Source organism: Chiloscyllium plagiosum, chromosome 6 (genome assembly GCF_004010195.1).
Source record: "Chiloscyllium plagiosum isolate BGI_BamShark_2017 chromosome 6, ASM401019v2, whole genome shotgun sequence".
In the NCBI taxonomy this organism is placed as follows: Eukaryota; Metazoa; Chordata; class Chondrichthyes; order Orectolobiformes; family Hemiscylliidae; genus Chiloscyllium; species Chiloscyllium plagiosum.
The window spans coordinates 1,360,950-1,386,529 of record NC_057715.1 but is presented as its reverse complement, the minus strand read 5'-3'; the positions used below and the strand labels follow the sequence as shown (position 1 = coordinate 1,386,529).

The 25,580-nt window shown below is 41.8% G+C and overlaps 1 protein-coding gene across 1 annotated transcript in view; it reads right to left on the bottom strand.

Moving 5' to 3' along the window:
* Window positions 1–14,827, bottom strand: part of mettl21e (methyltransferase like 21e) — a 23,430-nt gene extending 8,603 nt beyond the window's left edge. Inside the window, exons 1-4 of the mRNA XM_043692751.1 lie at window positions 14,672–14,827; window positions 11,881–11,933; window positions 7,757–7,914; window positions 6,855–6,972 (exon numbers count right to left, since the gene is read on the bottom strand). Of these exons, the coding sequence (XP_043548686.1) occupies window positions 6,855–6,972; window positions 7,757–7,914; window positions 11,881–11,914 (310 nt within the window). The 5' untranslated portion in view covers window positions 11,915–11,933; window positions 14,672–14,827. The remainder of the gene's footprint in view (window positions 1–6,854; window positions 6,973–7,756; window positions 7,915–11,880; window positions 11,934–14,671) is intronic.
* Window positions 14,828–25,580: the final 10,753 nt, after the last annotated feature.

Below are 25,580 nucleotides of genomic sequence, written 5' to 3'. Positions count from 1 at the left end.
ATAGCTCCTTGAAAGTGGAGTCGCAGGTAGAATAGGATAGTGAAGAAGGTGTTTGGTATGCTTTCCTTTATTGGTCAGAGTATTGAGTACAGGAGTTGGGAGGTCATGTTGCGGCTGTACAGGACATTGGTTAGGCCACTGTTGGAATATTGCGTGCAATTCTGGTCTCCTTCCTATCGGAAAGATGTTGTGAAACTTGAAAGGGTTCAGTAAAGATTTACAAGGATGCTGCCAGGGTTGGAGGATTTGAGCTATTGGGAGAGGCTGAACAGGTTAGGGCTGTTTTCCCTGGAGCTTCAGATGCTGAGGAGGTGACCTTCTAGAGGTTTACAAAATTATGAGGGGCATGGAGAAGGTAAATAGGCAAAGTCTTTTCCCTGGGTTGGTGAGTCCAGAACTAGAGGGCATAGGTTTAGGGTGAGAGGGGAAAGATATAAAAGAGACCTAAGGGGCAACTTTTTCACACAGAGGGTGGTATATGTATGGAATGAGCTGCCAGAGAATGTGGTGGAGGCTGGTACAATTGCAACATTTAAGAGGCATTTGGATGGGTATATGAATAGGAAGGGTATGGAGGGATATGGGCCGGGTGCTGGCAGGTGAGACTAGATTGGGTTGGGATATCTGGTCGGCATGGATGGGTTGGGCCGAAGGGTCTGTTTCCATGCTGTACATCTCTATGACTCTATCACCCAAAGATGTGGAGGTTAGGTGGTTTGGCCGTGGCTAAATTGCCCACAGTGTCTAGGGACGTGCAGGCTAGGTGGGTTAGCCATCGGAAATACAGGGTTAAAGAGATACGGTGGGGGGACTGGGTCTGGGTGGGATACTCTTTGTGGGGGGAGGGTGGTCAGTGTAGATTCAGTGGGCCAAATGGCCTGATTCCACACTGCAGGGATTCTATAACACAATGTTATCAGCCTTCTCTACCTCTCCTGCGTCTGGTCTGTAATCTCTGGGCAAATCCTTACAACCTATTTGAAGAAAGGGCATTTTGTTTGCAATTCTCCAATCCTCCTGCACTATCCCCAAAAGCAGGGAAGATTGACAGATTACTGCCAATTATTTGCAATTTCCACTTTCATTTCTTTCTTGGATGCATCTTTTCTGGTCCCAGTGCGTTATCAACATCAGATAACAACAGCTTCTCCAAAACGTCCACCTTATTAAAATGTAAACCCTTTTAGTGAGTGTGTTTCCTCCTCTATCACCATGACCTGGGCGGATGAAAAGTATTCATTTAATACCACGGCCATGCCTCTTATGTCTATGTGGAAATCCCTTTTTTTGGTCCTTAATCAGCCCTACATCTCCTTTTATCAGCTTTTCACAATTGATGTGCTGACAGAGACAGAATTGGGATTTTTCTTTTTGTTAGCTGCCAGCATTTTTTCATAATCCCTATTTTCTTCTCTTGTTTTTCTTTCCCTCTCTTCTGAACCTTTTGCATTCAGCTTGGTTCCCAACCCTTTCTACTCTGTGACACTGTCACAAGGACACTTACTCTTCTTTAACTTAATTTCTGTTTCCTTCATCATACAGGCATCTTTTGATTGATTTGTCATACATTTCCCTTTTGAGAGAATATACGTTGAATGCAGCCAAACTGTCTCCCCTTTGAGGAGAAAGTGAGGTCTGCAGATGCTGGAGATCAGAGCTGGAAATGTGTTGCTGGAAAAGTGCAGCAGGTCAGGCAGCATCCAGGGAACAGGAGAATCGACGTTTCGGGCATAAGCCCTTCTTCAGGAATGGGGAAAGTTTGCCCAGCAGGCTAAGATAAAAGCTAGGGAGGAGGGACTTGGGGGAGGGGCGTCGGAAATGTGATAGGTGGAAAGAGGTCAAGGTGAGGGTGATAGGTCAGACTGGGGTGGGGGCGGAGAGGTCGGGAAGAAGATCTCAGGTTAGGAAGGCGGTGCTGAATTTGATGGATTTGACTGAGACAAGGTGGGGGGAGGGGAAATGAGGAAACTGGTGAAATCCGAGTTCAGACAGGGTGGGGGGAGGGGAAATGAGGAAACTGGTGAAATCCGAGTTCAGACAGGGTGGGGGGAGGGGAAATGAGGAAACTGGTGAAATCCGAGTTCAGACAGGGTGGGGGGAGGGGAAATGAGGAAACTGGTGAAATCCGAGTTCAGACAGGGTGGGGGGAGGGGAAATGAGGAAACTGGTGAAATCCGAGTTCAGACAGGGTGGGGGGAGGGGAAATGAGGAAACTGGTGAAATCCGAGTTCAGACAGGGTGGGGGGAGGGGAAATGAGGAAACTGGTGAAATCCGAGTTCAGACAGGGTGGGGGGAGGGGAAATGAGGAAACTGGTGAAATCCGAGTTCAGACAGGGTGGGGGGAGGGGAAATGAGGAAACTGGTGAAATCCGAGTTCAGACGGCCCCATAAGGGATAGAAATTGGGGCAAAGAGAAATCCTCACGTGGAAAGGCAAAGGTAGATCTTAGCGAAGATCATAAGGATAACTTACCACAGGGTAAAAAAGAAACCCTTGAGGGGGACAAAGAAGTTGAAAAGCTCCGGTGTTTTCATTGTAATTAAGTGGGTCACTCAAAATCACAGTGTTGGTGGGCTAGGAAAAAGCCAGATGTAGGATAACCAGACAAGCCTGGGAGTTTTGTTGGACTAGTAACAAAAAGCACAAGGGAAGTTAGACAACTGCCTCAGAGTGTACAAGATGATCAGAGGTTGATTAAGGAGGAAGTGCCAGATCTGCTTAAAAAAACATACATGCAAGGGTAAAGTTTATTCACATAGGCCAGGAGTAGCAGGTAAAGAGGTTACAATATTGAGGGACACAGGATCCTCTCAGTCTGTGATGCTGAAGGATGAGGAGATATGCACTCCTGAGGGACTATTGTCAGAGAAGGTACTGGTAACAGGAATTCACGGTGAGAGAAAAAGTGCTCCATTATGTAAAGTGAGGCTAGAGAGTCCAGAGAAGAGTGGAGAATTTGTGGTAGGTCTACTGGACAGACTCTCAGCTCCAGGAATACAATTTGTCCTTGCAAATGATATAACTGATTCACCAGTAGGTGTGCTGCCTACTCTAGTTGAAAAGCCAGTGGAAATGCAGGCAACTGAAGACCTGGAGAATGTTTATCCAGGAATTTTCCCTGATTGTGTGATTACAAGGTCACAGAGGCACAAGAAATCACAAATTCACAATTTTGCAATTGGGGATCAGGTATTGGTGTTACTTCCAAGGGTTAAGTGGATTTTATCAAATTGAGAGGAAATTGAGTGAGGTGAACGACTTGATATGGACTCCAGCCAGGAAGAAATCTCACAGAGTGGGTCATGTGAATACGCTCAAAAAGTATTTTGATCGGGAAGGAAAGCAAGAGGAGAAGGTGTTAATGATTACAGCACAGAAGGAAGGACCACGTTCAGAGGATTCTGAATTGGACATTCCTCAAATCAGATTGGACAATGAGGAAGTTGTCAAAAATTGGCATAAATTATTGAGTTACCTCCCACAAGAAAATCAAAATGACCTAAAAGAGTTATTACTATCACAAAGGAAGATATGAGGAAATAAACTGGGAAGTACTAATCTAATTGTGCATAATGTAGAGATAGGAGATTCTATTCCGATTAAGCAACATCCTTATAGGCATAACCCTCTAAAGTTGGCACAGGTTCAGAAGGAGATAGAACGCATGCTCCAAGATGGCATTATCAAGGTGTGTTACAGTGACTGGAGCTCACCCATAGTCATGGTGCCAGATGGTACCCAGTGGTTATGTGTGGACTACCGCAAAGTCAACGCCGTTACAAAGACTGATGCATATCCAATTCCACGGTTAGAGGACTGTGTTGGAAAAGTGGGACAAGCAACTTACATTTCTAAGTTGGACTTGCTCAGAGGCTGCTGGCAAGTACCTCTGTCAGAGAGAGCAAAGGCATTTTCAGCTTTCATAACACTCAGTGGACTGTATCAGTTCAAAGTCATGCCATTTGGTATGAATTACGCTCCAGCCACATTTCAGAGACTGACTAATATAGTCATTGCCGGACTACCCAACTGTGTGGTGTATATTGATGACCTGGTGATTTTTAGTCACTATGAAAGGAACATTTACAGCACTTATCGAACTTGTTTGATCAACATGGGAAGGCAGGCTTGGTGATAAACTCAGCTAAAAGTGAATTTGCCAAATCCCAAGTCACCTTCCTGGGCCAAATGGCCCCATGATGTGAAAACAAAAGTAATTGGGGAATTTCCCACACCGTCAATTAAAAAAAGCAGTACAACAGTTCCTGGAGTTGTGTGGATTTTACCGAATGTTTGTGCCGAACTTTAGCAGTGTGGCTGCTCTGCTCACTGAGTTGGTAAAAAATGGCAAGAAGTTTCAGTGGACAGCGGACTGTCAAAAGGCCTTTGACAGCCTAAAAACTGTGTTAACCACTGCCCCAGTATTAGCCACATCGGATTACACAAAGCCTTTCAAGGTGGCTATCGACGCCATTGCTGTGGGTGTCAGTGCGATGCTCCTGCAGGAGGATGATGAGGGATCAAAAGACCCATTGGGTCTTTTTCCAGGAAGTGGAACATTCATCAACAGAAATATTTAATGGTGGAGAACGAGACTTTAAGCTTTGTGTTGGCATTACAATATTTCAGTGTTTATATTACCAGCAATGCATCTGAGACAATCGTTTACACTGATCATAACCCATTGGCATTTGTGGGAAAATTAAAGGACAAAAATGTCAGGTTGTTTAGATGGAGCTTGCTGTTGCACCTTTTCAGTTTGACAATTGACCCTTTGGCAGGTCGCGAGAGTGTGATTGCCGATGCATTATCAAGACTTGAATAAGATATGGAGGAGTTCGGTTGTGGGTGTACCACAGCCTGAATTTGCATGTAGTTGTGCATGTTTGCACGTGTATAGTTAGTATAGTGTACATGTGTGTTTAGACTACTAACCGGGTTTTTGAAGGGTTTTAAAAATGCAGTCACCTTTTGGTATTGATGATTCATTTTTTTTAAAGTTGGTCCCTTTTATCTAAAAGCTGTTCCTTTTCTCAAAGATACTGCGTCCCTGATTTTTTTTCAGAGGGGTCATAAACCAGGCCAGGGTCTGATCAGGCTGGTTTGGCACAGAGAGTGAGAGGCTTTTTTGTTTATATGTAAACAGATGAGACTTCAGGCCAAAGTGGTCATGTTTTAGAAGTGACCTGTAGAATGAAAGGGGAATGGTCAGCTGAGCAGTTCAGTCCACAACTAGTTGGGAGTTCAACAGCGAGCTGTGTCAAACACAGGCTCTCCCTCTCTCTCTTTCTGCCCTTCTAACTTCAACCTGTAAGCATCTGTTCCATTTATACTGTTGTTTTAAGGGTATTTGCTTGTTGGGACTGTTGGGTATATTTGGAACAGCATAATTAAGTCTAGTTTACTTAGACTGAGTTCTGTAAGTATTCTTTGTTCTGTTCTTTGAGTTTAATTGTGAATAAATTTTTGTCTGTTCTAAAACCTGGTAATCAACCTCACTCGCTTACTCTGGGTAATTCTCACTGTTAACTTATCAAAACAAATTGCAAAGTTATGGTCTGGGCTGCCTGCCTAAGAATGTTTTCAGTGGTCTGGTCTGGTCCAGAACAATGTCAGTTATGTCGTTCTCTGCCTCTTTGCTACACTTCAATGTCTCTAGCTTGGTTGGATGAAAAACATCTGTAACAGGCTTCTGTAAGTGTTCCTATACGTAAGACAGCAAACTCACTGCTTTCGAGTCATGTTGCCAGCCAACCGTCAGGATGAATAGCCTTCTCGGTAAACCCACGCTGCCCTTCCAAAACACGGTATTGTGCGGAACAATTTTTCCAAAGGGGTTGTTTATGGGATGCTGTCTATATTGGAGAACTTGATGATCGGTGGTTAAATAATTCATTATTGTGTTCAATTGTTCAATAAGGTAAAGTTATGTCAATATTTACTTTTGAATTTTATCTGTGTTGTAAGAGTAAAGTGTGTTTTGCTGAAAGTCCAGTGGTGGACCAATCGAATCACATCTGGAACACAGGGCCTAACATTTGCCTAAAGTTTTAATTAAACATAAACATTAGGGTTCAGGGTATCTCCTAACCAAAGTTTAGGGCGTGGGTCTGGACTGGTCCATAACACTCTGCTGTTAGCTGAGGTTATTGTGTCAGCTGGTGACAGACAATGGGAACCTCCTGCAGAAGGGGTAACTCTCCGCTCAATCTGACAACTGCACGCTCACTGTGATTGTGAAAATGATCACAACCCCCAACTCTACTCACCTCAGCATTCGCCCAGGCTCGTCCAGTCAGTTGCATTTCTTTGTTGACATTGATAACTGTGAACCTTTGCCTTGTCAGTAACCAGAATGACTGTACTCAGATCAGCATCGTTGGCTGAATTTACACAGGGTACAGAGCTCCACTCACTTCACACACTGCTATCCCAACACTATCATAGTAACCAACAGCTTTTATAAATCTGAAACTAATGTGTATGTGTAAGCTTTTCATAAACGGAGTTTTGTGCTACCTGGGTATGGTCATGATGACTTCACATTAAGGCAATCCGTTGACTCAAGGCTATTGTTTCAGGGACTAAATTAAGGGCTAGTTGTTGGAATAAGGAACAGACGTGGAATGTACGATAAATACAGTCAGTAAATTAGAAAAACTTGTTGCTGAAAGCATTTTATTTTTCTACTCCTTAGTACTTATCTCTTGAAGCAATCATTTAATCCCCCTTCCGAAACGGTTTTTGTTTCTTGCTCAGTTCCATCTTCCTGATGGAAATTTGTCTGAAACTGTCTTTCACAAAGATTACAATATGCATCTAAGATGGATTTTTAAAGATAGTTTTTACTTACCAAGTAAACCAGCAACAATTGATACCAATCCTGTTCCTGCTCCAATTTCAATTACATTTTTATCAATAAGATTATTCTCATTCTGACTGTGTTCCAGGTAATAGCACAACACCAGGGCCTGTGTAATGCACAATGGAAATTTGAGTTAATTTCTTTTACACAGCTCAACATTTTATTGTGTGGTTGCCAGGGGTAACATTATTTCATATTCAACACTTCACAAAGAACATTTGTTGACCTTCCTACACAGGAGCACTGGGACAGAAATAGGCCACTTTGAGTTTTTCCAACATTTGCTGAGTCCATGTCTGATCTACTGCCCAACTCCATCGGCCCATACCCCTTGATACCTTTGTTTTACAAAAATATTATCTATCGCAGATTTAAAATGAACAACTGATCCGGTATCCAATGCCATCTGTGGAAGGGAGTTCCAAACCTCTCCCCCCCTTCGTGTGTAGAAGTGCTTCCTGACGTCTCTCCTGAACAGTTTGGCCCGAATTCTCAGACTATGCCCTGAGTTCTAGAATCTTCAACCAGTGGGAATAGTTTATCTTTATCTACCCTGCCTTTTCCTGTTAATATCTTGAAGACTTCAAACAGATCACACCTTAACCTTCTAAATTCTAGAGAAAACTGGCCAAATTTGTGTGATCTATTTTCATAACTTAACGTCTGAAGTTCAGGAATCAATTTTGAAAACCAACATTATACTCCCTCCAAGGCCTACATATCCTTCCTCATGAAATACTTAATTTTCTCATATACCATTCTTGAATTCACGCTTTTATGAAAGATTTTAATCCATTTAAAATATTAGAAAGAAGTATGACATCAAACGGATTAAACAATTATCCACTAATTTCAGCTAAAGTTACATTAAAACTGATTACAATGCTTACCGAAGGCCATACATATGCACCATAGCAATCAGTAGTTTCTGTGATTTTGATCTCATGTCCTGCAAATTGAAAGCACTCCCAAGATGTGCTTTTAAAGATATTTGGCACCCATCGCCTTTTCATAATTTCCGATGATATATCTTCATCTTCAGCTTTTTCTGCAGAAGATCAAAATATTATAAAGACGGGTTCAACGGCCATTTTATGGATGTAATTGATGCTACTTATTCACTGACCTGTCCATGTGAACAAACTGCTAGGAGTTTAAATCTGGCTGAAAAGAGTTAGGGCAGAATTTAATGAGAGAGGCAGCTTGCCGAGGTGAGGCATGAGCAGTGTCAGCAGCTGTAACACCTGCAGTGACAATGCAGATTGTAAAGACTTGTGATGGGTGTGTCTCCTACCTGCAGTCACAAGGTTATCATGGCAGGAGTTGTTTGCTGGAACACAATCAGCTGACGACAGCCCCTAAAAGGCTCCTTTAGTGGGGGAGCTTATGCCAATATGAAAACAGGGTCAGTTCTGCGATTTGCAGTCTCCATTCCTCTGGAAGCCTTCCAGACTTGTCCTCTGTCATTCTCCCTTTCATCTGGAACTTCATCCTCTTGGACCTTCCTCATTCCCCCTATCATCAGCAACTGCATCCTCATTTGGATTCCCATCACCATTAACTGCACTGCCCCATCTCTCAACATCTCTGAAGAGAAACAGGAAGCAGATTACGGGTCAGTTATGTCTCCATGGAGGTTCTCCTTCAGGACATCTGGGAGTGGTAGGAGCTGCTCACCCCCTACCAACAATCCCACAGTTAGGTTCCTCAATCTGATTTCTCTTGAAGAGCCAGGCTCCCATTACATGGGGACTGAGTGTAAACAGAATAGGGAGATCTGAGGGAAGGTGTGGACACCACATTGCCCTGCTGCATCAACAATGACCAACTACTGGATTTTCAATCTTCATGGTCAGATCAGCAACAGCAAGCTGTCTATAATTGAGGCTGAGTGTTTGATCATAAGCAAATTAGGAATCCTCTCACAGACCCAGACCCACAAACTCCAGAGGTGCAAGCCTGGTGAGGTGATGGGATCATGCCCCATGGATTCTCTGGGGTACAAGATCCTTTTCTGCGTCCCCCTTCCGCAAATCTCAAATGTTTCACACACCAGCTTGCTGTACGTGATCAGCTTTGAAATTGATAAGGGAAACTAATTTAAAACAGAGTCAAAAGAAAAAACTTAAATCTCAGCCAGTGCATTACAAACAGAGGAACGCAGAGCAGAAATACACTATTCAAGCACTCAAACCTGCACAGCCATTTAATAAGATCCCAGCGGATCTGAAGGGATCCTCAGATCCATATTCTCCTCTCCCTGATAATCCTTTCTTCACAAGCAGCAATCATCTCTGCCTTAGAAATATTCCAAGACTCTCCCTTTGCAACCCATTTAGGAAGAGAGTTCAAAACACTCACTAGCCATTGTAAAAAAAATAAATTACCCCCTGTCTGCTTTAAATGGGAGAGCCCTTATTTTCAAACATTGACTTCTGGTCCTTCCATAAGAAGAGACACCTCTCCATACGCTAACCCTAACCCTAACCTCTCCATGCCCGAACCCTAACCCTAACCCTAACCCTAATCCTAACACTAACACTAACCCCTCCACACCCCAACCCTAACCCTAATCCTAACCCTAATCCTGACCCTAACCCTAACCTTAACCATAACATTAACCCTAACCCTAAACCTGATCCTAACCCTGATCCTGACCCTAACCCTAACACTAAACTTAACCCTGACCCTAATCTTAATCTTAACTTTACCCCTCACCCTAACCCTAACCCTGAGCCTGAGTCTGACCCTGACCCTAACCCTAACGCTAACCCTTACCTTAACCCTTACCCAAACCTGACCCTAACCCTGTCCGGTCCCTCTGCGTTTTAATGAAGTCATCTCTTACTTTTCTAAACACCAGTAAATACCAGCACAGCCTGACCAACCTTTTCCCATAAAACAAATCATAACTTTCTTTTAGCTTTTCCAATTACTCACCCTACCTAGATAATAATGCTCTCTGATTCATGCATCAGGACACCCACTTCCCTCCAAATCTCAGAACTCTTTAATCTCTCCCTACCTAGATAATATGCTTCCTTTTTTATTCTTCCTATCACAAAGGACAATTTCCTATTTACTGCATATATGTTCTGTTTGCCAGATCTTTGCCGACCCCCTCAATCTATCTGCCTCTTATCGACACCATATGGACTGGTGCAAGAAATGTGACCCCCCCATTTTGTCGAGGGAATATGGGGTTGAGCTACAAATGCTGACCTTGGCAGTGATGCTGTCAACCCATGGAAATGGCCACTAATTTATGCTTTAATGGACGTTCATAAACTATAATTTCCATGCACTGGTTTAAGAAAAAATCCACACTGCCAAATAATAAAATAGTAAAATATTGACCAGGATGTAATAATGTCCTCATTGTTACAAAAACCATACTGTGACTCCTTGTGAATAATCCCAGAGCTACAGCACACATGTATAAAGTTAACAATTTTACTGGATGGGGCTTAATGATTCTGCTCTCAGCTCAGAGACACACGATTGAGTTCATAGCCCACTCTATTGACTTGAATACCAAAATCCCAGCGACAATGTCAATGTGGTTTCTTTCCAATGAGATCTGACACAGAGTCCACTCAACAAATGATTACAACAGATCCCAATGCACTATTTTAAAAACGAGAAATGGAATTCTCTGCTGCCCTGGTCAATATTTATCCCTCAACGAACATTGTTAGAACAAATTCCCTGGTTGTTATTTGATTGGATTAGTGGGATCTTGCTGGGTGGAGATTAGCTGCTGTATTCCCTACATCGCAAAAGTCACTACACACTACACACTGGCTATAAAACATTTTGGGATGTCCTTAGGTGATGAAAGGTGCTACATTTCTTTCTTTTAAATGCCATATGAAGACTGCAAGTCCTCAGTATAGAGTACACTTCATGCACTTGCAGCTTGTTTTAGTAAATGCTCCTTATTTTGGTCTTGCGTTATTGATCCCATTACTCTGGTCCTTCTTGTCATGCTGTGCTTATTGGTTCAATGTAAGACACCAGCAAATCAAGATGAAGAAGCACAGATCATGAATCAATGTGAAAAATGACAAGACAACAACAGTGAGAAATTATTCCAAACTTTGAAAAACATTCTGTCAGTCTCGAATGGTTAGTCTGGTGCACCTGTCAATAAAAGATGTCAAAATAACCCAATCTCAGTGATTCAAAACTTTTCCAATTACTTGATCTATCATTTGTTTCACATTAATTAAAGTATATAGTTATTGAAATAAACTTTTTAAAAACCATAAAGATGCTAAATGTTTCCTGTAATCTATATTGGGATCCATTGTCTTCCCAAGTAGAAAGTGAGGACTGCAGATGCCAGAGATCAGAGTTGAGAGTGTAGTGCTGGAAAAGCACAGTAGGTCAGGCAGTATCCGAGGAGCAGGAGAATCGACGTGTCAGGCATAAGCCTCATTCCTGATGAAGGGCTCTTGCTCCTCGGATACTGCCTGACCTGCTGTGTTTTTTCCAGCATCACACTCTTGACTCCAATAACTTTCTGTAAGCATTTTATTTCAAGGCTCTTTTTTTTAACACTAATGCAATCTGCATTTTGCTAAACATCTCAGCACCCATTGGTTCAGTTTGTAAACTTAAAAGTGATCTCTTATTCTGCAAAAAAAGTCATAACAATGGCTGTGGAGGTACTGAGCTAAAAAAGCCATAATCATGTCATTGTAGATGCAATATTTTTTATGCTTATCATGATAGTAAAATGATTTTTCACAATTTCACAATTTATTTTCTTATAAATAAATATAAAATTAAACACCTGTTAAAACTCAAATGAACAGTAAAGTTAAACACTGAGCTGCAGATTTGGTGTTAAAGTATTTGAGTGGATTAACAAGCCTGTTTATATCTCCAGATATTTTGCGCTGACATCTTTAATCCAAAGCTTGTCATCATTGTGGATAAAGACCAGTGCCTTCTACATATGATCTTTCACTTTAAACTCTGCTCTTATTAATATAATAATTTATCATACCTTTATTAATGCTGGTCTTCACTGAATTGCTCATTGTCACATGTTAGTAACCTCTGCATAAACAAAAACAAGCAATATCTGGATTTAAAGCTTTACACACAAAACTATAGTAAATGACAAAGCATGTTTAAATATGTTGTTTTTGAATGTATAATCATGTAACTTCCTCATTTGATGTCAGCTTTACACCAGAATAAACCTGTAATATGTTCTTTTTGATAAAATGTTAGACCAGATTTTACCAAAAAACAAATTGTATTTAAAGAACACTTGCCACTGTTCCTGTAGAAGTTGGCCAGCAACCCATATTGATGAAGAAATACTCCATGAAGCGAGATGGCAGGTGAATTATGATTGTTACAAGTTGCTGACCAATTTTGACACATTTCAATCCTGAGCTTTGTAAAAACAAGATGTGTGCTTGACCTCATTCCATGACTTTTGTGAAATGGTAACACTTTCCGATTAATTCCCCATGAGACTCTCCAACATTAAGTCCAGTATTTAACAGGGCAGATATCTTTTTACCAATTGTTAGCATCTGCCAGTCTGCCTGTCTTTAAGGTGGTGATTTAGTTTAGGAGATTTAAAAATGTCAAACTCTCACTTCTCTGTATTTTTCTTACTTTTGTTTTTACCTCCTTTTTCTCACTCTCAATCTAATCTTTCTTATCCTTGCTCTATATTTAATTCTGGATCTGGTTTGACATTGGATTCACCCACTTTTATTCAACTGTCCTTCTCAGTCTTTCCTCTGTTTACTTCTCAATTCTTTGGATTCATTGGTGAGGAAGGCACCTTTATCATTCTGCTCTTTATTAAGGTCTCAGATGCCCTGTTGCCCCAAACGTTAGAGAATCAAGGGTTGTTGGGAAAAGACAGGATAGTGAAACTGAGGGTTGTCAGATCAGCCACGATCCCATTGAATAGCAGAATAGACTCAATGGCCTGAATAGCCTACTCCTGCTCCTACATTTAATGGTTTTATGGTCTAAGACTTTGGAGAAGGCAAACTAACGGGCTGGATTTTCTGATGAAAATTATGACAAATGTTGAGACGGCCACTGTTTTTACACATTGGGTATCAATCAGATGCTGACTGACAGAGCTCAGCTAAATGAAACAACACCTTCTAAAGTTGGCGTTAATGGCAGAGGGTGCTGGTTGACCCTGGGATATCCCAGTAAAGGTAAAGTCGCCATAGTTCCAGAAGACCATAGGGCTGCTCTCTTATTACAGAGCGAGAGAAAGAGAGAGAGAGAGAGAGAGAGAGAGAGAACTGGTGGTGGTTTAACCTGAGGGTCACCATGCCTCTGGTGAGGGGAGAGGTTGAGAAGGAGAGTCCTTCATGGTAGCCTTAGCTGATGTTGGCATGACTCTGCATCACAAACCAGATAGTGTCCAACTTTTAGTGAAATTGTGAAGGGATGTGGAAGAGGTATTAGACCACAAGACCATAAGACATTGGAGTGGAAGTAAGGCCATTCGGCCCATCGAGTCCACTCCTTCATTTAATCATGGCTGATGGGCATTTCAACTCCACTTACCCGCACTCTCCCAGTATCCCTTAATTCTTTGCGAGATCAAGAATTTATCAGTCTCTGCCTTGAAGACATTTAATGTCCCGGCATTATTGTTGAGGCACGACTAGGAGACTTGATAACAAAGACAGAGATTTCTTTCTGTGACCCAGAGGAGCATTCCTGCTGTTTCTTACATTGAAACGTAGGATGGTTACAGCACACAAAGATGCTTTTTGTTGTGACTATGTAACAGCAATTCATCCAATTCCATATCCCCACAAATGTTTCCGTGCCAGATAATGATTCATTCTCATTTAAAACCTACAATCGTGTGCTCTAACATACTCTAGTGAAGTGCATCCCAGATCATAACCACTCACTGGTTCAGAAGTCCACTTTTACCACATCTGTGATTAGTTGCCAGCTGAAAAATTTGCTAAGTATGAATAAAGTACTAAATTCACTGGCCTGTGACACACCCAGAACTTAACTTAATCCATTTGTATAGAATCATCAGGTTATTGTCCTGAAGGAGCCCATGTAGGCCACAGTCTGTGTGCCAGCTCTTTATAAGGGCGATCCGCACTGTGTCAACTCATTGCCTTTTCTCTATAGATCTGTTTTCTCTTCAGAGGCAGGGCATTCCAAAGCCTGACCACTCGCTGTGTGCCAAGGTTTCTCTTCATGTCTCCTCCATTAGTCTGTCCTATCATTTTAAATCAATGCCTTCTGGTTCTCAATCCTTCCATCAGTTTCTCCCTGTCTGATTTTCAACAATTCATTCAAATCTTCTCTCAATATTCTCTTGTCTAAGGATAACAGCCCAAGTTTTTCAATCAATCCCATAAACTGAAGACCACTGTCGCTGGAATAATTCACAAAAATCCTTTCCCGCTCTCTCTAGTGCCTTCACATGCAAAGGGAAATTGAAATTTGAAATTCTGCTGTGCCAGTTTCTAGTTGAATTAAAGCACCTTTCTAAGTTCTGCAGTACGCCTGTGTATTTAGTACAGACTTCACCCTATTAAAATGAGTAACAGGCCCTCTATTTAGCATATTCTTTATTAATACACTTTTCTCTAAGTAATTAGATTTTCATAATCAATTATAGTTATTTAAATGATAGATATGCAACTTGTCTTTCATTCTGATTTAAAAAGAGCTGAGCTCTGATTGAGAGTTTAGATAGTGGATTTTTTCGACATATGACTCTCAGTCTATACATGGCAATCAGATGCTATTGATATTGACATTAGTTATTGTCGTACCTAAATCATGGGCTCCTCCATTCTTGCAGTACAAACGTCCTAAAGATGTGTCTTCCAGATTTTCCCTCACATAACTCAACAAACCCAAAAGACTGCGACCTTAATTCAAAGTTTCAATATTTGCCAACGACTTTAGTGAACCAGAAGACAACTTGCAACAGCTGCAGGTTGACAAGGTCACATATTCCAATGTCATGTAATATCGACACTAAATAAGGTAGCAGTAACTCTTAGATGGATCAGATTTCATTTCTGATAAGCATGTCTCTCTTTAACCAAGAACATTGAAATCAATTCGTTGGATTCATAAAACAAAACTTCTGCTGCAATATTTGACAATATTTTTATCTTTAAAATCAGAAATTATAATTTTTCATTGCACTTCCGAAGATTGGAAACATGCTTTTTGAAGAATTTTCAATAATAAAAATAACAAATAATCATGTAGCATGAGATAACACAAACAAAATAGTATAGTTTTAAAGGGATACAGAAACAGGGACCAGAGGATTGTAGACACAAGTCTTGGAGGGTAACAAGACAGTTCAAGAAGACAGGGAGGATTCCATTGTTTTTCTGTTAAAAATCACACGACACCAGATTATAATCCAACAAGTTTAATTTGAAGCACTAGCTTTCGGAGCGATGCTCCTTCATCAGGTGATTGTGGAGGGCATAATTGTAAGGCACAGAATTTATAGCAAAAGTTTACAGTGTGAAGACACTGAAATTATACATTGAAAAATACCTTGACTGTCTATTGAGTCTTTCATCTGTTCGAATACCAAGATAGTTTCACTTCTTTCATGTGTAAGTATCATGGTATTCGAACAAATGAAAGACTCAACAAAAAATCAAGGTATTTTTCAATGTATAATTTCAGTTACATCACACTGTAAACGTTTGCTATAAATTCTGTGCCTTACAATTATGCCCGCCACAATCACCTGATGAAGGAGCGTCGCTCCGAAAGCTAGTGCTTCCAATTAAATCTGTTGGACTATAACCTGGTGTCGTGTGATTTTTAACTTTGTACACCCCAGTCCAACACCGGCATCTCCAAATCATGATTGTTTTTCTGAATGTTGATGTCAGGCTAAATGGAGTATTTCAGGGCAAGGAGGGAGAATTGGTAAGTTAAAGACTGTTAAAAGATACCCAAGGGGACCTTGGCTTTATTATCAGAGGATTACAATGAAAAGCTTAGTTTTGTAGCAGTACCTTGAAACGTTACTATCAGGCATTTCTCTGGCAACAGACAGTGCTTTGATGGTTTTCAACCAGATCAATGCTGAATGTTACAGAGACTGCTCATGCATGCCCACTGCACTCTCATTCCCTGGAAACTCCACCTAGTCTGCTTCTTTCATTTATCCCCTCACTCCTCCAAACACAGTGAGCAGAGCAGCTCTCTTACTCCTACCCACATCATTGTTGCCTATGTGGACCTCAATAACTGGATTCTTCCCCTCTCATCCCAAATTCCGCTCCAGCCTGGGCAGATGTCTTAACCTGAGCAGGAGACAGTGAGGACTGCAGATGCTGGAGATCAGAGCCGAGAGTGTGGTGCTGGAAAAGCACAGCAGGTCAGGTAGCATCCGAGGAGCAGAAGAATCGACGTTCTGAGCATAAACACTTCCTCAGGCAAGTCAGCCTTTGGTTGCAGACAGCTGAACTACCTCCAAAACTAGATTGATCGCTGCGATCAATGCACAACATTTTATTTGTCCCATTTGAAGGGCTCTCTGAATTATGGTGCTGTGGACCGTTTAATCATCATCCTGTAGTGTGTTCTCTCATTTACAGAAGTCGTAAGAACCGCAAACCTGTTCGATGTTCTTTCATTGTTACCTTTTAGTCTCCAAGAACTGCTTCAATCGCAGTCATACTCACCTGGCCCTGACCATGCACTAAACCAGAAACACCTGGCCCCAGCCATGCGACTGCCTCCAGGAACAAGAGTCGAGATGATTTTCTTTCTTTCTGTCCGATCGCAGGATCTGAAGCTCAGGCTCCAGCTCAACAACTCTAAGCTACATTCTCTTGACCTATGGACACACTGTCGTTGTGGTTTCCATGGTGTTCCAATAGTACCTTGTGCTATTGATGCAACACATCACCTGCTCTGCCACCTTTATTGTGTTTTATATAACTAATTAGTTTTTGGATAGTTTGCAGATAGTATTCAACTGCTATCTGTAATTATATCAAGTAGTTTGACCGGTCAAGTTAGAAATTTAATGCAATACTGCTATCACCACCAGTGTGACCTATTGTACTCGTTAAGAGAGAAGAAATCTAAAAACTGTCACGGTTGGGCTGATTTGGTCAAACGGAGCTTTTTTAAAAAACAAGAACAGAAATTGCTGGAAAAGGTTGGCAGGTCTGGTAGCATCTATGGAGAGAAATCCGAGTTAACCTTGCGGGTCAAATGACCCTTTGCCAGGATGAGGTTAACTCTGATTTCTCTCTGCAGATGCTGCCAGACCTGCTGAGCTTTTCCAGCAATTTCCTGTTTTCTTTTACTAATTTGCAGCATCTGTAGTTCTCTTGGTTTTTATTTAGGCTGTTTTACTTTGTCTGCAATTTAAAAATTCTAAGTCAGAATCTGACTGTTAATCCAAACAATTACTTGAGAATTAAATGACCAGAAATACCACATCTGCACCAAATTCTTGTGCTTTCCCCCACACTAAGGTCTTATTATCACCACAGTCCCACCCTGTTAACAGCATTGACAAATTGCACAGAGCAAAATCTCACAACAGCAAAGGGATAAACGGCAAGAAAATCTATTGTTACTGAAATGACCAATGTTGGCCAACATATAGATACTGCCATGGGATATTTTATGGCCATCTGATAAGGCAGAGGAGCCCTCCATTAAATATTCTCTCCAAAGGATGTGCATTTCAAACAATTGAACACACTTCCAGTTCTTCACTGTTCCAGACTTGGGAGTGACCCTGAAGCCCCACATTTGAGTTCAGAGAGCAGAATGCTACCTTTGATCAGAGGATGATGTTTAATTTGTGTTTTTCTGTATTGTGGTACATTCTGAACCATTTCACTCTGTCACACAAACTCGAGGCTTGAACATTATTGTGACCCTTTAGTAAGACCTGAGAGAGTGGTGGGACAGCTTTCCAGGTCAGATCTCCATAGTGACCATCGCTGCCTCACAGTCTGTAACCCTAGGATTTTAGTTAGTGACCCCACTTTGGGAAGTCCTGCTATATTGTGTTCGTTCATTCCCTCTCATAGATTGACCAACCACCCAGGAGTTTACAAACTCTCCTGCAATTTGGAATCTCATCCTACATCCTGATTTAAGCCTCACTGGGATATGATTTGCCCTGGAGTCTCCTGTCTTGGATTCCTCCTGCAGACGATGTTCCTGTTCGGTGAGGTTGATGGTGTCTGTTGGGGGCTGCCCTGTGGATAGCCAGAGGTGTGTGGTCAGAGCTGCTAACATCAGAATTGGAAAAAGGTTGCATGTCCCCAAACACACCCAAACTCTTGAGCTTGTCACTGTCGTTCCAAAGTCTCCCCAATGCTACCCCTGTGCCCCTTTGTCTGACAGTAATGTTTGGAGGGACAGTGGATTCCTTCCAGAAGGATACAACAGGAAACTATCCAGAAACATACTGAAAGGTAGTCAGCATGAAATAGCAAAGAGATGATCATGTTTGACTTATCTTGACCAAGTTTTGAATAAGTAACAGAAGATAGACATGGGTAATGTAAATATTGGAGCTTCCAGAAGGCTTTCAATAAGCCATTCCATAGAAGACTTGGGAATCCGAAAGGAATGGCTAACAAGCTGGTTACAAAACAAAAATAACACACATTAAGTGTTCAAGACAACCACGGTGTAAAAAGGTGAGGCACAGAGATTCCTTGCACCACCCATCGTATTCCACACATTGGCTTCCAGTTTTAGAAGCTGATTCTGGGCATTGACCTTAACCATGGAACAAATAAATGGGGCAATATTGCTGCTGGGACCGGCGCCATAACAACGGTCAAACGGCAACATCCTCGCGCTCCCACACTGACAATGTCTTCTGTCAAAGCTGGAAAGGAAACTTTCAGCAGCTTCTCAACTGTGAATGGCTACTGGCAGCTGATCCTTTCTGGCTTACCATGGAGAGACCACCATCGATGGGAAAGCTTCAACAAGCAATCAGACAGAGGAGGAAGCTGATCTATTCTAGCCGAGGTCTTCACAGTCAGCAGGTTTCTGATCACATGGAAATTCCTCGCACTCTCTCCATCCCTTACCTCCCCATGCTGGCTTCAGGAATGTGGCAATTATAAAAGCAAATTACTGCGGATGCTGGAATCTGAAACCAAAAGAGAAAATGCTGGAAAATCTCAGCAGGTCTGGCAGCATCTGTAAGGCAGCATTTCTCCTTACAGATGCTGCCACCGATGTGGCAATTATAACTATCTTCAAGAAAGGAGATAAATCATATGTCAAGATATTTCTCTTGTCTGTAATTGGGAAAATCCTGACTCATATTCGCTGAGCGAATCCTGCCAAACACATCTCTAGACCTTCCAGAGGCATCTCTGATAAAACAAATCCAGGAAAACTGCTGCAAAGAATAACAAGTATTAAAGTATTAAATAGTATTGAACTATTTATATGCATTGACAATGAACGAAATTCTGGATCAGTGGTGCTGGAAGAGCACAGCAATTCAGGCAGCATCCGAGGACAGGCAAAATCGACGTTTCGGGCAAAAGCCCTTCATCAGGAATAAAGGCAGAGAGCCTGAAGCGTGGAGAGATAAGCTAGAGGAGGGTGGGGGTGGGGATAGAATAGCATGGGTTTATAAATATCGAGGAACCTCGATTATCCGGCATTCGAATAACTGAATTTCGGGTGATAGTAACAAGATCACAAGGTCCCGATGCTTGGTTAATGATGTTATTCAGCATCAATTATCCAGCACTCCAGTAATGGAATGAGATACTCCCCACCTGTGTCGTTCAGATAATCGAGATTCTTCTGTATAGGCAGAGTGTATAAGCAAGGAAGTGACGCTACTCCTCTATAAATCATTGGTCAGACCACATTTGGAGTATTGTGTTCAGTTCTGGGCATCTTTATTTAGGGAAGGATGTTAAATTATGGAGAGGGATCAAAGGAGATTATCGAGAATGATACCAGAAATTAGGGATTTTAGACACAAGGAAAGATGAGAGAAATTGGGTCTATTCTCCTTGTAGCAGAGAAGATTAAGAGGTGACCATATTGAGGTGATTAAAATGATGAACCATTTGACAGGGTAAAGGGGATATTCTGTTTCCACTTGTCGATAGGTCTGTAACTAAGGGTCACAATTTCAAGATTATCAGGAAGAGAGCTCGGAGTGAGATGAAGATAAACTACTTTTTAGTCAGAGTATAGGAGTTGGGAGGTCATGTTGCAGATGTACAGGACATTGGTGAGGCCAATTTTGGAATACTGTGTTCAATTCTGGTCTCCCTGCTGTAGGAAGGATAATGCTAAACTTGAAAGGGGTCAGAAAAGATTTACAAAGATATTGCCAGGGTTGGAGGATTTGAGCTACAGGGAGAGGCTGAATAGGCTGGGGCTGTTTTCCCTGGAGTGTCGGAGGCAGAGGGGTTACATTATAGAGATTTATAAAATCATGAGGGGCATGGATAAGATATATAGTCAAGGTCTTTTCCCTGGAGTAGGGGAATCTAAAACTAGAGGGCATTGGTTTAGGGTGAGAGGGGAAAGATAGAAAAGGGACCAAAGAGGCAACTTTTTCACGCAGAGGGTGGTACGTGTATGGAATGAGCTGCCAGAGGAAGTGGTGGAGGCTGGTACAATTGCAACCTTTAAAAGGCATCTGGATGGGTATATGAATAGGAAGAGTTTAGAGAGATATGGTCTAAGTGCTGGCAAATGGGACTAGATTATTTTAGGATATCTAATTGGCATGAACAAGTTAGACCAAAAGGATCTGTTTCCGTGCTGTTTAGCTCAATTACTCTATGACTCTACTCAGAGGGCTGTTAGGATTTGGAATGTGCTGCCTGGGAGAGTGGTGGATTCCATAAGAGGTTTCAAAAGAGAGCCGGATATATATTTGAAAGTGCTGAATTCAGAGGGCTGTAGAGATAGGGCTGTAGAATGAGACTGGCTGGGCAGCTGTTTCAGCAGCCAGTACATACTCGATGGGCCAAATGACCTCCTTCTGTACTGTAAAATTCTAGAATGCTATGATTGAAACAGTTATTGTTTAACGCAACAAAACCTTTGGGTCCTTTAAGCACCAGAACACGTCAGGCAATGCCATGAAAAGGAGCTGTGGCTTCTGCACAGAATCTCTTCGTTGTTCTCTCTGTGGATTGAGCTTTGAATTGAGGGAGTTTCTCACCATCATCGATTGGAAATCTGGCATTTCTCATTATACCCAAGGTAGCTTTCTAATGCTGGAGAAACTCAGCAAGTCTGGCAGCACCTGTGGAGAGAGAAACAGAGTTAACGTTTCTGGTCCAATGACTGTTCTTCAGAATGCTTTCAGATTTTTGTCCAATCAGTGTCAGCCACAGACATTCCAATAATAATATTAGAGGAGAAAGTAAGGACTGCAGATGCTGGAGATCAGAGCTGAAAATGTGTTGCTGGAAAAGCGCAGCAGGTCAGGCAGCATCCAGGGAACAGGAGAATCGACGTTTTGGACATAAGCCCTTCTTCTCATTCCTGAAGAAGGGCTTATGCCCGAAACGTCGATTCTCCTGTTCCCTGGATGCTGCCTGACCTGCTGCGCTTTTCCAGCAACACATTTTCAGCTACAAGGAAGAAGAGCAGGTTAAATTCCTTAAGAGTGTCCAAAATTTTAAAAAATCAAATCGTGTGGTGTGATGTATTGAATGATACTAAGCCATTTTCAATGAGTCTTTCCAGATTTTGTGCCAAGCTGATTTAAAGTTTTGAATGTTAATCTCTAGCATATCCTTTGAAGTCAGCAGCTGTTTTGGTTTATGTTGAAGCTACTAGATACCAGGCTTGGTTTGTCACCAGCAGATTGGGTACATGCTCCCTGTCAAGAGAGGGAGGACCATGAGTTCATTTCTGTCACCTATTCATGGTCTGTCTGACACTGCCTCTGGAAATGCAATGTATTTTTAACACAAAGGGATAGATTGCTACCACATGGCATCCATTCACAAACTAACCAGTTACTAAATATGGTCATGACAAGTTGGGGAACCCTCATCCCAGGACCATTGTTTACGGTGCTTAAACAGTCCATGAAACTACGCAGCCGGTAATCCTTTGTCCAAAGTGAATGAGATAAACAGCTCAGTCTGCACACACCGAAATAAGCAGACTGAGCTGGGAAATCAGTGAGGAGTTCTCGGGAGGATCCAATTAGACTCGTCAACTGATTATCCTGGTGGGTTTCTTCAAGCGAGCACAGCTCCTTTCTGATGGATTCACGAAGTGACGCTTGAGAACTGCTGTTTATGTCACTTAAAAATGACTGTTGTCAGTCTTTTTAAAATTTATCCTGAGGTTCCACCAATCAGTGAAACAAGTCACTTTTCATATACAACATAGTTTTACATTCGCTTTAAATATTGTTCAGATGAAAGCTCAGTACCATAATTAAAGTGACCACTATGGATAAAGATGCTATATTTTATGGATGACTGCAGTTTGTTGCCCACTTAGTATCAGATTTCGAAGTCAAACTGGAACTTTTCAGTTCAGCATGAAAGAAACTTGATCTGTTCTTGAATGTGCCAAAATAAAACTGAGATTTCAACTTATACCTGGTCAGCCAGACATTCTCATGTGTTAAAGGAGAAATTCTGGAATGTTGGCTGACCCCGTTTTCAAAAGGCCACCACTGATGGGAGGTTCCAACACCAGAAAAGAAAATGCTTCAAAGACACATTGAAGTCCTCCTTGAACTGAAACCCCAGTAACAGTAATAGTAATCATCGCAAGGAGCTCATCAACAATTGTTTAAGTGGTGACAACTTGCTCAGCAAAGTTGAGCCACATTCTGAATCACAATGTGTTAAGGATAAGGCAGAGTAACTGCAGAAAAGGAGATAAAGGGAAGACCATTCTGGACTCTAGATCCTATGGCCTTGGGACATTCTACCCCCATGTGCCCAGGTCTCTGTGGGTTAAGAATTGGAGCTGCTCACTCACGTGAAGATTGTGGAAGTGAGTCGCAATCCTGAGTAAATATCAGCCTCAGCTGGAGGGACAGCCAAGAATGGTTGCAGTAATTTGTGTTGTTCATGGACAGTGAGCCTGAAGATCCTGTGGTTATACCCGTTCCATATCTCACCAGAATCAAAACATTGTGGGTCTGAGCTCCACACTTGAAACTGGAGCACATCATCGAAATGAGCTTTTCTCTAGCTAAAAACATACATTATTCAAAAATATATCAATGCACATTACATGATGTCAAATTTGAATTGTTGTACAAAGTGCAATACAGATCAATTTCTTTAAATCCAGTACATAAGGTGTCACACTATGCCTGCTGTTCCAGGATACTTTTACAATGCACACTTGCATTTCATGTCAAACCTTCTGTGGTGTTTATAGTTCAATTTTTTTTAATGTAGGTTTCAGTCCCTGACTCTATTACGGCAGGAGTGTGTTAGACTGTACCATTTCCATATTGATCCTCTGTGGCACTGCCCTCAAACTGTAGTGTATCCCTGAGCATGTAGCCCAGGACATTCATGTGCAAACCTGCAACACTCAGTCACTGATAGCTTTACACACTGGAACACCAGCCCTTTGCAGGCAGATCACAGAGAATCTCTCACTGAGTTGATGATAATTCACTGGCAGTTGATATATGCCTCACAGTATATCATTGGCAACACCCATTGAGCATTGAGGGCTCTGTAATGAGGTTCTTTGGAATGCGCCTTGACTACTACAACTGCATCTCTTTGTGGACCTGCTTTGCAAGGACAAATTCCAGAAGGTGGTGGGGGCCATTTCTTCCCTAGCACCACCACCTTGAAGACGTGTTGAAGCAGCAGCAAGAATCTAGAAGAGGTCCCTTCTCACCACCAGCTATGTGTTGGTGTTTCAGTCTGTGGAAGAGGCATTTTGCCAAATAGCCCACTGAGGCAACCATCCAATTCATTGTCTTTTTCCATAGGGCCTTGAGAATCTCCTGGACAGGTGATTGCATGACAGACTTGTGACCTTTGTGTTTTTATGCACAAACCTTTCCCCAAGGGATAGGTTTTACATCATGATCCAAGTCGTTGGAGTGTTCAATGACAAAGTGGCCAGTCCCATTGTTTGCAACACAGGGGGCTGAGAAACCTCAGCACAGACTGGCACTTGGTATCAGTGCTCTTATGAGTATCTAGTTGATGATTTACTTAAATTGTGGAGCTAAATTTTACATCTGGGAAGATAAAGTCATAAAGATAAAGAAGTGAAAATGCTGGCTTTCAATCATTGCCGAAACATTTAAGAAGACAGTTCCAAAGATGATCCATGTTTTTATAATAGAGTTAGATCTATAAACGATGGAGAACTGAAGGATTAAATAGTAATGCAGTCCAGAGAAATGTTTTGGCTTGGGAGGTATGGTTAAGTGTGTTCAAAAACAATCAGTGGGCGGCATGGTGGCACAGTGGTTAGCACTGCTGCCTCACAGCGCCTGAGACCCGGGTTCAGTTCCCGCCTCAGGCGACTGACTGTGTGGAGTTTGCATGTTCTCCCCGTGTCTGCGTGGGTTTCCTCCGGTTGCTCCGGTTTCCTCCCACAGTCCAAAGATGTGCAGGTCAGGTGAATTGGCCATGCTAAATTGCCCGTAGTGTTAGGTAAGGTGTAAATGTAGGGGCATGGATGGGTTGCGCTTCAGTGGGTCGGTGTGGACTTGTTGGGCCGAAGGGCCTGTTTCCACACTGTAATGTAATCTAATCTAATCAGTGAATTCTGAAAAGTTGTAAAACTGATTGATGTCATCATGTTAAAGTAGGAATTGTAAATATGCAAGACAGATAATCTAAAGCAGGTTTGAGGATAACCAGAGCAGACGGTACCATTAGAAAGATGGCTTGTGCTTTGGGAAGGTCTCTGGTTTAAAGTTTTTTTGGATGTTGGTTGAGTTAGTTGCAATTGGACTTAATGTAGCATGCATCTCTAAAAGAGCTCATCAAAGTAAATTGAGTGTTATTGAGGCCTGCACTGTACGCAGAGTGAATACTGAACGTCATTATTGGCAATGCGACATGTAGGTGAGACTTAACCTTAGTTTGAACTTGGTGAGAGAACAAAAGCTGGAAGATGGCCAGATGAAATAGTGGAATAATTTACAAAAGGTCTCAAACAGACTTGTTGCAAAGTAAGGTACAAGCAGATTGATTTGGAAGTATTGAGAAAGTAACAAGAACAAGGAAGTTGAAGAATCACAGCTAACAGATAGGAAATGCACTTCAGGGAATGGCTGGAGCTGAAAATTCTATGGAAGATTGCAACATATGTCCGTTTAGAAGTAAATAACTTTAGATTTGATGCATCTTGTAAGAGAATTTCTGGCAGAGGTAGATCCTGAATGCATAACATAGTTGTAGGCCATAGTATTAATAGTGCTTGTTTGCTTTTGTCCTATAAATGCATTAAAGTTTGTTTTGCTTTTATAAAAGACCTAACTGGATGTTGATACAGACAGCTTGTTAGGGCCATCCACAGAGTGAGGGTGATGACAGGTACATTGGTGCTGAGGTGATCACCATGGAACAGAAGGGGGGAATAGACCAGACCCAGCAAGTTCAGGTTGCGATCTGACTCTTAAAGGGGTAAAGACTGCATATCACCTTTCCTGCAATTTACTTTAGTTCCTAAGGGGAGTTAAAAATGGTCACAGACATTCATTAGTTTGCA